Consider the following 13,074-nt stretch of genomic DNA (forward strand, 5'->3'; position numbering starts at 1 on the left):
CGCTGGGGCGAGCGCGTCGTCGAGCCGATGCCCCGAGGAGCCGCCCCGGCCGCGCGGCTCCCGCCTCAGCTCTGCCGTGGTGGTGCCCGGGAAATCGTATTAATTACGCACACATCTGCTTTCACTTGCAACAGCTATACACATCGCTTCTAGCCTCTGGAGCTGCTGAAAAGCACTTCAAAACCTCGTATTTCAGAGACTCAGAAATAGGAAAGCAAACAAAACAAGTCAAGCTGATTTATTATAAGGAATAAAAAAACCTGAAGGTTTATATGCCCGGCTTGGGGACCTGACTAATGATTTTAATGCTCGAAGTTGGCAACAGCGGGAACTGCTCCTAATAAAAGTTTCCTGGTAGAGCTGCAACCATTATTCTTTGACTAATATATCTTAAACCAGTTTCCCAAAAGGAATAAGCTACAGTGGTAAAAAGGTGTCTTTATTTGCCAGCGGATGCTCTGGCTCTAGCGCTCAGCCCTGTCTCTGCAGGTGGGGTCACAGGAGCCGCACACCCCGGCCCCACACGTCCCACCCCGGCCCAGCCGCGGGCTCGGGGCTGAGCTCACGCCGGAGAACTGGGGACTTCTGCTGCTCCCCCCGGCCCCCGATTTACTGAGCCCCCAGCAGAGCTGCCTCTGCAGGAGACGGCCGGTGCTGTCCCCAGCAGTCGCTTCGGGATCACCCAGAAAAAGAAATGCTGAAGAAAGCGTCTGTATCAGCGACCTTGGCGTAAACAAAGTCCCTATTTCCTGGGGTCCCACAGGAGGCGCCGCTTCCCTTCCCGGGGGCACAGGGAGCAGGACGCGACATCCGGATGGACCAAACGCTGCAGAAACGGGACAAGCGCCTTGGCCAGCCCCCGCGGAGCAGCCGAGGGACGAAGCTTTCCCGGGATGTTCCTGGAGCAAGGGCTGGGGAGGCCGGAGCCCCAGGCCCATCACACCCCGCTCCCACCGCTGCCCCATTAAAAGGTTTTTGCAGCGTGGTGGGGTGCCAGTACACTGGAAAACAACTGTTCAGGGGGTTTTCCGCTGTGGGCAGGACTGTCCCAGCTCTCATGAATTCTGACTTGCAGTTTCCTGCTCTGGATTTACCCCTGAGCCCACCAGCATTTCAGAGCACCAGATTTACGACCTGCAGGAGTAATGAGTTACACCAAGGAGATGCTGCCCTTTCCTTTTGAAAAGGTTCCTCGGCTCCTTCCCGCTCAGCCCCACGCGATAAACAGCGAGATGGAGGCCAGGCCCCGGGGGGAAAAGCCGCTTCCAGACGTACAAGACAACTTTTCTGCTTTTCTGCGATCCCAGGCCCGTGCAGCCCCCGCCCGGCTCTGCGGGACAGGGAGCGCCCCAGTTACACTTTCTCAAGTCAAACAGATCCCCCGGACAGTGACAGATCACAGATGACTCTGTAGGTGCCAGCAAAATTAATTCCCTCCAGCAAAAAAGGCGGCAGGACAGATACTCTCCCAGAGAAGCATCAGAAACCAGAACCTCATTCCAAGCACTAAAAAAGTAGGAATGTTTATTAAAAGAGTTACACGACAAACACACCCTGAGCTCCCGCTCAGCACTTCACACCCTCCTGAACGCGGATGGTGGCATTTACTTGGGAAGCCACATGCAATATTTTCATTATATCAAGAACAATTTTCCCTCAGAACAAAGTTAACGATCCCACTACAGCATCACGTGCAACTGCTGTGACTGTGACCCCAAAATGATGCTAATTCCTCTAAATAAATATTTTTACACGGAGCTGCCTATCGGGTTGTGGCTTACGCAAGTATCTTCATCCTCACGGGAGCCAATTAACCTTACAGTGTCTTCAACGTTGTCGAGAATCTTGAACCAAGTTCAGAAAAGAAAAATAGATCGTGCCAGTCTCAATGTTCCATCCTTGCTGGTCTTTCTTCTCCCTCTCTGCCCAGAAGGAGCCCCCCGTGCCTTGTACTCCCCAGCTCACACAAGAATCACCAGCAGGCCCTGAAGAAGCACAAGGAGCGACACATCCACGTTACTTCCCAACCTGGGGGGACGCTGGTTTGCCAAGCAACACCCAGAGAACAGAAAACCCTCTGGCAAAAAAATCCTCACGCCAAATTTGTACTGAGGAGGGCACAGTGCCCTTGGGGAAGTGTCAGAGAACATCCCAGCTCCTCTGGGACCTCTGCAGGATGCACAGGGCTGGAATTTGGGGCGATTTGAGACACTTTGAATGGTGCCACTCGGAAGGGCTTGTCGGACCCCCTGGACCTGCACCAGCGCTGCTCACACGGAGCTCTCCAGGAAGGAAAGGCACCTGGGGGGGACCTGAACCTGCCCCAGCGGGGCTGAACGTTGCTCACTGCCCACCCGGTTCGAGAACGCTCGCGGGCTTGAAGGACTCAGGCAGCATTTTCTGCCCTGAAGGTCAGACAGAGCAACCCCTTCTGGCTTAAAACCTCCGGCTCTGGCACACTCAACCACCACCGGCAGGGCCCTGCTGCAGGAGCCACCTGCTAGAAACTGCCCCAGCGACCGGCACCGGTGCCCTGCGGCAGGAAACGGCCTCAGCGAACACTTACCACTAATATCCGAATATCCACCTTTATCAAGGGAATGCCCAGCACGTTTGGCAGAGGGATCCCGACGCCCAGAGCACCTGCAGGGGACAGACAGGTCCTTACCCCCCCGGAGGGGTGAGCCCAGCTCCGCCCCACGACAGCTGCTCCCGGGGGGCTGAAGGGAGCAGAGCACGGACGATGTGGTTTGCTTTTCCTCACGTTCTCAGCCACCAGCTGTTGCCAGGGCCCTTAGGACTGAAGCTGGGGTGGATGGTGTAAGAATAAAGTTGGGATTTTAGCTACAGCCTCACAGTGGGGACCGCAGACCTTCAGCCACTCCGACCCTCCCGACTGCCTTCAGTCACGCGCACACCCCCCTCTGCCCTCCTCCAAGCCCTCCCAGGTTAGGGCCGTCCCGCGCGCCTTACCGTTGACAAGGGGCAATAACGCTTCAGCCAGCAGACTGCTGCAGTGGGGCTTCAAGTCCGAGATCTGAGCCAGAGAAGGAACAAGCGTGAGCGGCGCTGGCAGGAACCCGGCAGCAGCCAGCGCAGCGGCGGGAGGCAGCCAGAGCTCGGGGCTGGAAACCGCTTCCCCACCGACAGCAAAAGAACAAATAGCCCCTCTTTTCTTTAATGCAAATCCACTTCTCTTCCTCGATTTGTATTTGGTGCTTCCTTTGGGAAACCCTCTACCAGGTAAAACTCCTGCCGGAGCGCCGCGTAAGCTTTGCCCAAGCAGGGGGTGAACAAACGCTTCGGGCTTTACACTTCGTTACTGGAAAAGGCAGAAGGAAAAAGAGAAGCAGCAAAGGAAGAATCGCTACGGCCCACAAAGCAGAGCAGCTGGCACCCGCGCCATCGGCACCCAGCGCGGCCAGGACGGTCACACTCCCCGCGCCCGCGCGTCCCCCGGGCTCGGCCCTCCCCGCCCAGCGACGCCCAGACCGGCACGAGACTCACGTTACTGATGCCAACGTCGGAGGACTCCAAGGAGAGGGAAGTGCTGCAGGGAAGGGAAGCAAACGGCCCGTCAGACACCCGAGCTCAGCCCAGGGTCCCTGCCAGCAGCCGCCGGGGGGTCCGCGGAGGGCCCGCGGCAGCGAGACACAAAGAGCTGCCACCGCTGCGCCCGCCGGAGGGCAGACAACGGGAAAACAGAAGCTTCACCTAATTTTTATTTGCTTGTAAATGAAACAGCACTGCAAGGGGGCACACAGCAGCTCCTGGCTTCCCTTCCCTCTCCTGGTACTTACTCATCCTAGGAAAGGAGTCACAGAGCTTCTAGAAAAACCATCCAGTCCGGACTTAAAGATCGTGAACTCCGGAGAATTTGCTACAGCTCCTCGTCTATCACTGCAGTCAGAAACTGCCTCCACAGCTAAAGCGTTTGCTTTATTTCCACTTTGAATTTCTCCTCTCTGCTTCTCCTGGATCTTGTTACGTCTTTGTCTATTGAAGTAAAAGCCCTTTGATGCATTTCTCCTCTCTCTATCGCTGCATACATGCTAGGCCAATTTTGCTTCTAAATCTAGCTCTTTGACAAGCTAAATGGGTTGAAATCCTCAAACCTCACACTATAAGGAATGCTTTCCAATCTTTAATCATACCTTGACTGGCATTAATGACGGTACTTTCCTTTACTCCTTTATCACTCATGTCCGATATCAGACATTGCAAACTACTGCCCAGGATCAAAGTCAAGCTGACACTCTTACAATTATTCAGGTTACATCATTTCTCCTTGTTATAAAACTGACAGAGACTTTTCTTCCAGCCTCCTAAAACTTTCCCGCTGCTGCAATGTTTCCTGAGAGTCAGCGATACCTTGTCCACCTCATGCCATCGGCAGGGCGTGAGACATTCCCCGATTCAGGAAATGATTCGTCTCTTTTACAGACTCTGACAAACATTTTGTTGGTGGCTCCGGAACGAACGTCTCAGTGCAGAGAACAGCCCCGGCCTGTAACGTCGTTTGTTCAGCACTCCCGGTCCCTCCGCCGGAGCTCAGGCAGCTCCGGATCACCGAGGGGCACAGCTACAGCCCGTCCTGCCCCCGCCCGGCCGCTGCTGCCCAGAAAACTGAGCCTGTGCTCAGCCGGAGCTCCCAGCGCAGCTGAACGGCCAGGGCTGCCTCGGGAGTGGGCTGGGTCCAACACCCCGCGCTCAGCCTGCCTGGTGCCCAGCCTAACCGGTGCCCAGCCTAACCGGTGCCCAGCCTAACCGGTGCCCAGCCTGCCCAGTGCCCAGCCTGCCCAGTGCCCAGCCTACCTGCCCAGGGACAAGCCCAGCACCAGTCGGCCTCCGGCAATGGACACGCGGGTGTTCAGGACGAGGTCCTGCGAGCAGACAGGGAGGGGGTCAGCCCGCGGAGACCCCCCAGCCCGGCTGCCAGCCCCTCTGAGCTCCTCACAGCCACACTTACGGCCTTCAGCAGCAGCAGGTTGAGGGTGGAGCCATCTAAACTCTTAACGAACACCTGAATCACGACCGAAAGCTCGACAGTGGCTTTGTTTTCTTCCAGGAGGATGAGCGGGTTCCCAGACAACGCCAGCTTGATGCTCAGAGGACTGGTCCCGGAGCAGGCGGAGCACTGCGGGAGCAGGGGAGGCAGGGGTGTGGGCACCTGCACCCCTCACGCCGGCCCAGCAGGGCACCGGCAGCCCTGCGGTGGGCTCACAGCCCCGTAACCCCGCAGGGCCTCCCCCGAGCTCACACAGACCTTGGCCCCACCGAATTTACTGAGCAAACAGGTCGGGCAGCAGGGACCAGCACTCCCTGCTGCAGGCAGCGAGGGGCTGAGGAAGCAAAGGTGGGCACTGGGGGTAAGAGGACGCCCAGGAAAGGGGAGATGCCAGACACTGCTCAGCTCTTTCTCTCGAGCTGTGAGAGAAGACATTCCCCTGCTTAGGGAGCAGGGGAAGGTTGGCTACAGCCGAGGGCACAAAGCAGAGCCAGCACCGGTTGTGCGTGCTGGCACAAACGCCCAGCCCCTCCCGGGCTCAGCTGGGCAGCCTCGAGCTGGGCTCCTGGTGTGAGCTCAGCACGGCCAAGAGGAGGGGGCAGAGGACTGGAGACCTCCGGCAGCAGCACAGCGGCACATCCAGGCGCGTCCCTCGGACGGCCTTGGGCCTCTCCACAAACCCTGGCGCCAGCAGAGGTGACTCACCCCGGCGGGGATGAGGGTCGTGATGGCCTCTTGCAGGTGCCTGGCACCGGAGAACTGTTGGAACAAAAGCACGAGCAGCCCCCGTGAGCACTCCAGAGGACTTCAGCCACCCGTCCTGCCGCCCCCGCCCCTCTCCCACTGGTGTCCCTGTTCCCTGCCAGCTTGTTGGCGCTCCTGGGGCCAGTCCCCGAGCCCTCATCCACCCCGTGAGGCCCCAGGCAGCACCCCGAGCCCTCTGCCTTCACCGCTCCCAGCTGCCCCGTCAGGCAAGGCGAGAGCAACCAGCGGCGGCCGGGATGTAACCCCGAGGCTTTCAGCCTCTGTCAGCACGCAGAGCGCTGGTGTTTCCCAGCGGAAGCACAGGCTGGAGGTAGGGAAGATGCACACACCCAGAGAATCACATTGCACATAAGTGGCTTTTCTCAGTGACATTTTGCGGACTCCTTGTAACAGATTACAGACCTGGGGGTGGCCCTACAGAAACGAGAAGCGCTGATCATTGCACGAGCTACTACAGCTTTCTGAAGAGAGCAGTAAGGAGCAGTGCAGTGCTGGGGCCTGGAGCACCTGCAAGTGAGCACGAGCACCCAGGCCCGGGGCAGCTGCGCACGCCGCGTGTGCCAGACCCTGCCCGCACCCTGCACCGGGCACGAAACGCTGCTGCTGCCGCCGCACTCACAGCTTCCGACGTGCAGGGGAAGGTCTGCGGCGGTATCTGGATCAGGAGGGACAGGACGGCGTTGAGAAAGCTCTGGCGCAGCCCCAGGACCAGGAGCCGGTCGAGCAGCGGAGGCAGCGCAGAGGGGGACGAGTCGTGGGGGATGATGCTGCCGCCCACCTGCTTCACCGCCCCCTGCGAGGGGAGACACGGACGCTAAACCGACCCGGCAAAGCCCCGGGGGAAGCCCAGACCCCCGAGAGGGAGAGAGCGGGGTCTGCACCGGCCGAACAGCCTCCTCCAGCCGGCAGCTTAGGGAAAGCAGCGGACTCGGAGCAATTCCCTCCGTATTTCACAGATGAAAGGAGCTGAACGAGGCCAGAGCGCGTGGTGGGGGCTGCCTGAGCTAATAACACATTTCGTCCAAATCACAACTCACTGCTCCAGCTCATCCTTGTGATCTCACTCCAGGAGCGGTGAAGAACTGCCAGCACGGTGCTCCCAGCCCTGCCCTCCCCCTCTCCAGCGCCCAGCTGGGCCTGAGCCATCCTCAGGCTCCAAACGAACTCGCCCCGACACCATCCCCTCGCTCAGGAGACTGAGTCCGACCATCCCGGCGTGGGGGGCGAAGACCGACCCCGGCGAAGTATCTGCCCTAAAGGGAGAGCAGCTGCGCCGGCCATCCAGACCCCGGTGGTCCTTATCAGCCCTGCTACTCCTTATCGCTTGTGGTGCTTCTCACTGGCCACTTTCATTTATTTGAGCTCTCCTGCTTGAAAGCACGGTTTGGGTTTTTTTGCTGGTTTGTTTGGGTTTTTTCTCCCCAGTCAGGCAAGTAAAAAATTCATCCATTAGCTACAAATCAGACAGACACTCTGGGGGTGAGTCTGCAAAGAGCAGAAAAGGGTTTGAAGGAAAGCACACACAGTCATTTCGGGGTGATTTGGATGAGGATCTGAGTATTTAGCTACATTTCCAGGACAAGCCATTAGCCCACTGAACTGGGAGGCAACGACGGCTCCCGTGGACGAGGGGAACGGGGGGGACAGGCACCGCGCGCTCAGGCCCGCAGGGTCTCGCTACCCAACGTTAACTTACGTCTAAATCCAACCTGAGGAACAAGCCGGAGGTAAACGGGAGGCTGGCCAGCTGGTAGTGAATCGTCCCCGCCGTGCCGACCGGGATCACCGCTTCACAGAGGAAAAACAGATCGTTACCACGTCAGGAAACGCGCGGCGACACGAAGTCGCCCCCCGACCTCGCAGGCCGCCAGCCAGACCTCACACCCACGACCAGGCCCCTCTGCGGGATGCCCGCTGGCCCCAAAACAGGCAGAACGTCCCCAAACTCAGCTCCGCGGGATCTGCTGTTTGAATACGGCCCGTAAAGAGCACCAAAGCTAAAAAGCTGAATCCAGGGGTGATGGATAAAACCAGTGTCAGGAGCCCCAGGGCGGGAGTTGAAGGTCCCTGCGGCTCCTCCCCGCGGCACTTACGGACTCGACGTGGGGAGGGGGGGCCTGCGACCCTCACCCCCAGGAACGCACCGTTCAGAGTGCCCAGCAGCTGGATGTTCACGAGGTTGACGACGATATCGACCACGGGACACAGCTGCAAACAAAGCAGAAAGGCGAGGGCTCAGCACCCCTGGCCACCCCCCGCAGCCCTGCTGCTTCTAATCTCAGCGCCTGGGGGAAAGGTGCTGGGGGGATGCCAGGGGCTCGGGGGCAGAGGAGCAGCCCTGGAGCCATGGTGCCACCCCAGAGGGGATTGCTTTGATCCGGGGAATATTTGGGGCATCCTCTGCAGGCAGGGAGGTGCCGCAGCAGCCGGGCTGGCCACGGGCATCCCTGCCAGGCAGCACAGCAGCAACAGCCAGAGACGCTGCAGCCTGCTCCGACCTTGTAACAAGCTGTTCTGGTGTTTGTGTGCTGCGGCTATGAAAGGAGGGCAATCTGCAGGCTTACCAGACCGGGCAGAGTTGCTGTCAGCTGGTTAAGCACTATCTCATTTACTGATAGGGACAGTAAGCTGGAAGGGAGAAAAAAAAAAATAATTCCAATCACTACAAACACAGCTCCAGACCCAAGGATCACCAGCCTTCATTTCACACCCTGCGACGTCTCAGCCCGCCCTTCGGGGACGCGCTGCAGTAAATACTGGCAGGAGCAGGGGCTGTGCAGAAGGTGGGGAGGGCAAGGAGCTGCCCCCCTCACCGAGGGGAGAACTGGGCCCGTTTCTGGGAGGCGAAGGCTTCGGCACTCAGGGAGCGCAGACACGGCTGCAGGACGGAGCGAGCCTCTCGCAGCGCAACCCGAGTTTCAGTGCCTCCTCCGGTATTCGAATCAGTGCTGTTGTTATGAAATATCTCCACGTTAGTGATGGGAAACAAACAATTAACATGTGGAATAACAAGAGGAGAAATCTGCCGCGTGAGACTTCCACACTGGTGCCGAACAGATCCCTCCGGGGTGCACACAGGCAGCACAGAGCCATTCACTTCTGATAATCAATATATATCTGGACTATTGAGGTAGAACATGCAGCAGCACACTCAGCGAGCCACAGACAGCAGGAATTCATAATGCATCTCGTTATTTATGCCCAAGTTCTGCCTACAGACACATCTGAGGAACTGCCATGCAGTCAGTCGCGTGCACCCTCTCTCGCCCTTACCCCGCAGGGAGCTCTCCCCCTGCACACGAGCGCTTAGATCCTGCTGAAACCTAAAACACGACCCGCAGAGCGGCTGAGCCGCGTGCCCCTGTTCACTTACACAGCCTCCTTTAAACCAGCTGCCGCACTGACTGAAATATCATGCATAATGCAAAAATTAATTAGGAGAAATTCAGTGAACCCGAAAAGTGAGTCATTCGAAAGCAATAAAAGAAAATATTTCCCATGATCAATTTACTGCCGCATCCGTCAATAGACAAAGTCAGCAAATTCTGTCTGCCAAGAATTTAATAAGACTGAGTAAGAGGTGGGACATTTGCACGGAATTACCCCCAGCCCCAGCGGCCAGAGCGAGCGGCCACGTGCCCAGCACCCCCCTGTGCCAGCAGCCAAAGGCAGAGCAGAAAGACAGGACGAGCAGCGGCCCTGCTCTCCCAGAACACTCCCTGCCCTGTCCCTTCCCACCCTTTGGACATCAGTTCACTGGCTAAGCCTGAAGAAAGTGACCTGGAAGAGGTACCAAACCCATCCTTCAGACCTGAACATTTCCAGGGGCAAACAGCGCAAATTAACCCTCATCCTCCAACAACTGCATTTTCTGACAGTTCCACTGAAGCAACTGGCTTTTGCAACGGGAAAGAAATTACTTCCCTGAGGCCTGGCTCTGTATCAGCTTAGCACCGTCTGTGTCCTGGCAGACTGTCCAGATCACTGGATAAAGAGAAGGGGATTACAGGCAACGGAAAACATAAATCCACAGGCACTTACCCAGAGAGGAGCTTGATCTTTATGGCACCAAGAATGCAGAGGCAGTCTTCGATGACGATCTGGACTGTGCCCGACTCAAAATTTGTGCATTTAATGTTTGCGGTAATGTTCACATCCACCAAGATATCAATTAGTTCTGAAAGAAGGCCAACCAGGCTGAAAAAAGCAAATGGGTTGAACAGATTTTATCTCTCGGCCTCTAACCAGAGAAACTCAGCAAAGCCAGAAGCAACAAACTGCGCCTCCATCTCCTGCAATTCATTACAAACGCCACGAGGCATCTTCTGGTGCCTGCTCTGCTCTGCGACTTTATTATAGGTAAGAAATACCTAGAAATCTGTAAAAACGGCAAAACGCTGCACACCAGGAAGCCTGTGGGCGGGGGTTTCCCTGAACAGCCACCGCGAAACACCGCACTCACCAGTTGCCGCTGAGCTCCAGCTTCGCGGCGATGGTCAGCTGGACCCCGATTCCTGGCAGCAGCACCACTGACAGCTTGGGGAGCCAAACCTTGACAAGGTGTAGGCTGCAAACAACAGCAGGAGCTGGCACAGATTAAAAGCATCTTCCAACAGCTGAGCAGCTGTACCCACCCAGGAACCTACAGCACCCACGTCACCGCGGCCACCTCCAGCTGGAGGCTCGAGGATTGTTAACAGGAGACACCAGCTCCAGGGGGAGAGGCAGCTGAAACCCAAAATAAGGCAACCTAGCATCAGATTGGGGTGGAAGCCAACTTCGGAGAGCAGTCAGATTTCTCTCTGCGGCCCCTTCCTCCCCTCTCAGTGCTGCCCAGCATCTCGGGTATCAACAGCAGCGCCGGGGCTGCTGTTCTGCATCTGCACCCGCAACCTGCAGCGCGCTTCACCGTCCACCTGCTCCCACACAGAAACCTCCTATCGAGTCAGAATTTCAGTATCAAAATACAACAAGGGCAACTACTCGGGCCAATCGTGCCAGCTGCAGCTCAGCTTTGGCAGTGCTGGAAGCGACGGCGAAGGGGCGCTCCCGGAGAAGGCCTCGCGCTCCACTTACCCGGTGATGCTGGTGGGAGAGTTCAGCAGACCCCCCTCGCCCAGGATGTTGGGGAGCACGAGGCCCTGCAGGTGCTGCTGGAGAAGCCCGTTCTGCAGGATGGCGTCCGAGAGAACTGGAAAACAGCTCTGCGTGAGGGCCAGCACCTGCAGCAACCACCTCCCTCCTCCCGGTCACATCTGTCCCGGCAAAGGTCTCCCGCGACGCCCCAGGGCTCCCCACACCCCTTAGCGAGCCATCAGCTGTCCCGGTGCGGTCAGAGGCACAGGGACCGAGGAGGTCTGACAGCGTGCACTACGGCAAAGCCGCCCCCCGGGAATGAACCTGGAGGGACAGCCGCGGAGAGCAGCCCCGACCTCCCGCCTACAGACCGCAGTCGGGCTGTGCACTACCAGGAACGGCAGTGACCCCGCTCAGCGGTTGTGCTTCAACCCACAACTTGTTTCCCATTTGTAAAGGGGTTTTGTTTGGTTTGTTGTTTTTTTGGGTTTTTTTTAATAATAGGAACAATCTGAAATAAGTCTCTGTCTTTTGCTGGAGCACTGCAAATGTCAACACGGCTACCAAACTTCACAGCAGTCGTTTGCCAAATATCAGCTGCTCCAGTATGGAAATGGAAACCAAGACAGAAAGAGGAAATAATCCAGATCTAGCCCTGACATTCTGCAGGGCTGTCTGGTGCTGAAACGTGCCCCGGTTCTGGAGCAGGGATAGTTCCCTGTCCTGCGAACCCCACCACAGCTGTCAGAAGCTCGGAGCAGTCCACAGCCCTGAGCAACTGTAAAATAAAGATGAAGACACTCAGGAGGTTTCGCCCCAGCCACAGTCCCCCTTCGCTTCCAGAACAAACGGAGCTCGTGGCTCCTGGTTACCGTTCTGCATCGCCCCCGCGCTGACGGCGCAGGACAGACCGGACAAGACTCCCTGGGAGGGCGAGAGGAGGCCGCAGAAAAGGGCGATTCCAAACAGCTTCAGCATCATCATCTCCAGGAGACTCCCCTGCTGGCGAGGGAGACATCAGAGCGAAAAGCGGGGGAAAGGCTCTAACAGGGGACCCCGGTGTCTTTGTGAGGGAAGAGGCCAAGTGAGAAATCCCCCCTCTGCCCTTCACCCAGCTCACGCAAGGCTTTGCTCCAGCCTGGGGCAGGACTTGCTCACGTCCACACACGTGGACAGACTTCGAGTGTGGGTCAATAAAAGCCCCTGCCTGGTCCTTGGTGACTTGCCCAAAATATCCTACATGTTCACACGGAAGTAAACCAAGCTGCTTTGCCCCTGAACTGATGTTTAAGCAGCCGTTATTTCTGCATCCCTCGGGTGCACAGTTACACGTGCTCTGGTAAGGGTCTTCGCCAAGGGGAGCCCCTGAGGATTATTCTTGTTCTTTCCAACTTTCAAAAGCAATAAGCTAAAGCTCAAGCAATAGAAGTAAGCCAACTACAAAGTTATAAATAATAATCATTAAATTTATGTCAATAGTGAAGTGACAGACCTAGGCAGATGAGGAGGAGCTTGGTGCCCAGCTCGATCTCAGACTAAAGCAGCCAAGCACGAGGCACCCCGTGCGCGTCCTCCCCCTGCCGCCGCGCAGCCTGGCCCGGCGGGCGCAGGCGGGGGTGCTACCTGCATCACCTGCAGCCCCCCGGGAAGGCTCCTGGGTCCGCTCAGGCTCTTCTGGAAGTTGTCGGGACTCTGCGTCGTCCTCCCTCTTTTTTTCTGCAACCGAGATGGAAGAGGTTGCCCTTATATAAAAACCGCAGCCAAGCAGACACACCTTTTCCTCGCAAGCTCCGGCCCGGGGAGGCATCCCCCCGCGCTCCTGCTCTCTGCAAGCAACACCCACCTGCCACCTCCCCTGATTTACAGGGGTAACGTCACCGCTGACTCGCCCCGTTGCCGTTCCCCTCTGTGGCCTGGATCACTCAGATGCCGCTTTCCGCCCCCAGTCTGTCCTAAGGATGCCCTGCAATGGTGCCCCGGTGGGGATCCCCATGCTTTGAGGAAACAAACGTTTTAGCAGATCGTGAGAATTACTGAGGCACCTAAATCTGACAGGAGGCTGCACAGGAAGGCAGCACACTGAGCACACGGGCACAGATTCAAGGGGACTTACAGTAGGAAACAATTTTCTTTTCCCAATCCCTGTGGAGTTGTGGGAGTTACAATGCTCATTTCTGTTTCAAATGCAGCGCTGGAAACAGATTTTCTTGACAAAAAGCAACGTG

General features: G+C 57.3%; 2 protein-coding genes across 2 annotated transcripts in view; one reads left to right on the top strand and one right to left on the bottom strand.

Moving 5' to 3' along the window:
• The window catches only part of LOC113487680 (protein TENP-like), a 5,845-nt gene extending 4,439 nt beyond the window's left edge, over nucleotides 1-1,406 (top strand). The window contains exons 13-14 of the mRNA XM_026862363.1: nucleotides 693-729; nucleotides 1,212-1,406. Of these exons, the coding sequence (XP_026718164.1) occupies nucleotides 693-729; nucleotides 1,212-1,406 (232 nt within the window). The remainder of the gene's footprint in view (nucleotides 1-692; nucleotides 730-1,211) is intronic.
• Nucleotides 1,407-1,838: 432 nt separating this feature from the next.
• Nucleotides 1,839-12,776, bottom strand: LOC113487706 (BPI fold-containing family B member 4-like). Its single transcript, XM_026862396.1, has 16 exons — nucleotides 12,473-12,776; nucleotides 11,722-11,851; nucleotides 10,850-10,964; nucleotides 10,236-10,340; nucleotides 9,815-9,970; nucleotides 8,338-8,401; nucleotides 7,918-7,981; nucleotides 7,470-7,561; nucleotides 6,393-6,566; nucleotides 5,714-5,767; nucleotides 4,970-5,137; nucleotides 4,816-4,883; nucleotides 3,508-3,550; nucleotides 2,974-3,037; nucleotides 2,567-2,643; nucleotides 1,839-1,985 (listed from the first exon to the last, which is right to left on the bottom strand). The coding sequence occupies exons 1-16, from the start codon at nucleotides 12,476-12,478 to the stop codon at nucleotides 1,962-1,964; spliced, it is 1,404 nt and encodes a 467-aa protein (XP_026718197.1). The 5' UTR covers nucleotides 12,479-12,776; the 3' UTR covers nucleotides 1,839-1,961.
• Between the last annotated feature and the right edge of the window lie 298 nt (nucleotides 12,777-13,074).

Source organism: Athene cunicularia (genome assembly GCF_003259725.1).
Source record: "Athene cunicularia isolate RWA chromosome 20 unlocalized genomic scaffold, athCun1 chr20_part2, whole genome shotgun sequence".
In the NCBI taxonomy this organism is placed as follows: Eukaryota; Metazoa; Chordata; class Aves; order Strigiformes; family Strigidae; genus Athene; species Athene cunicularia.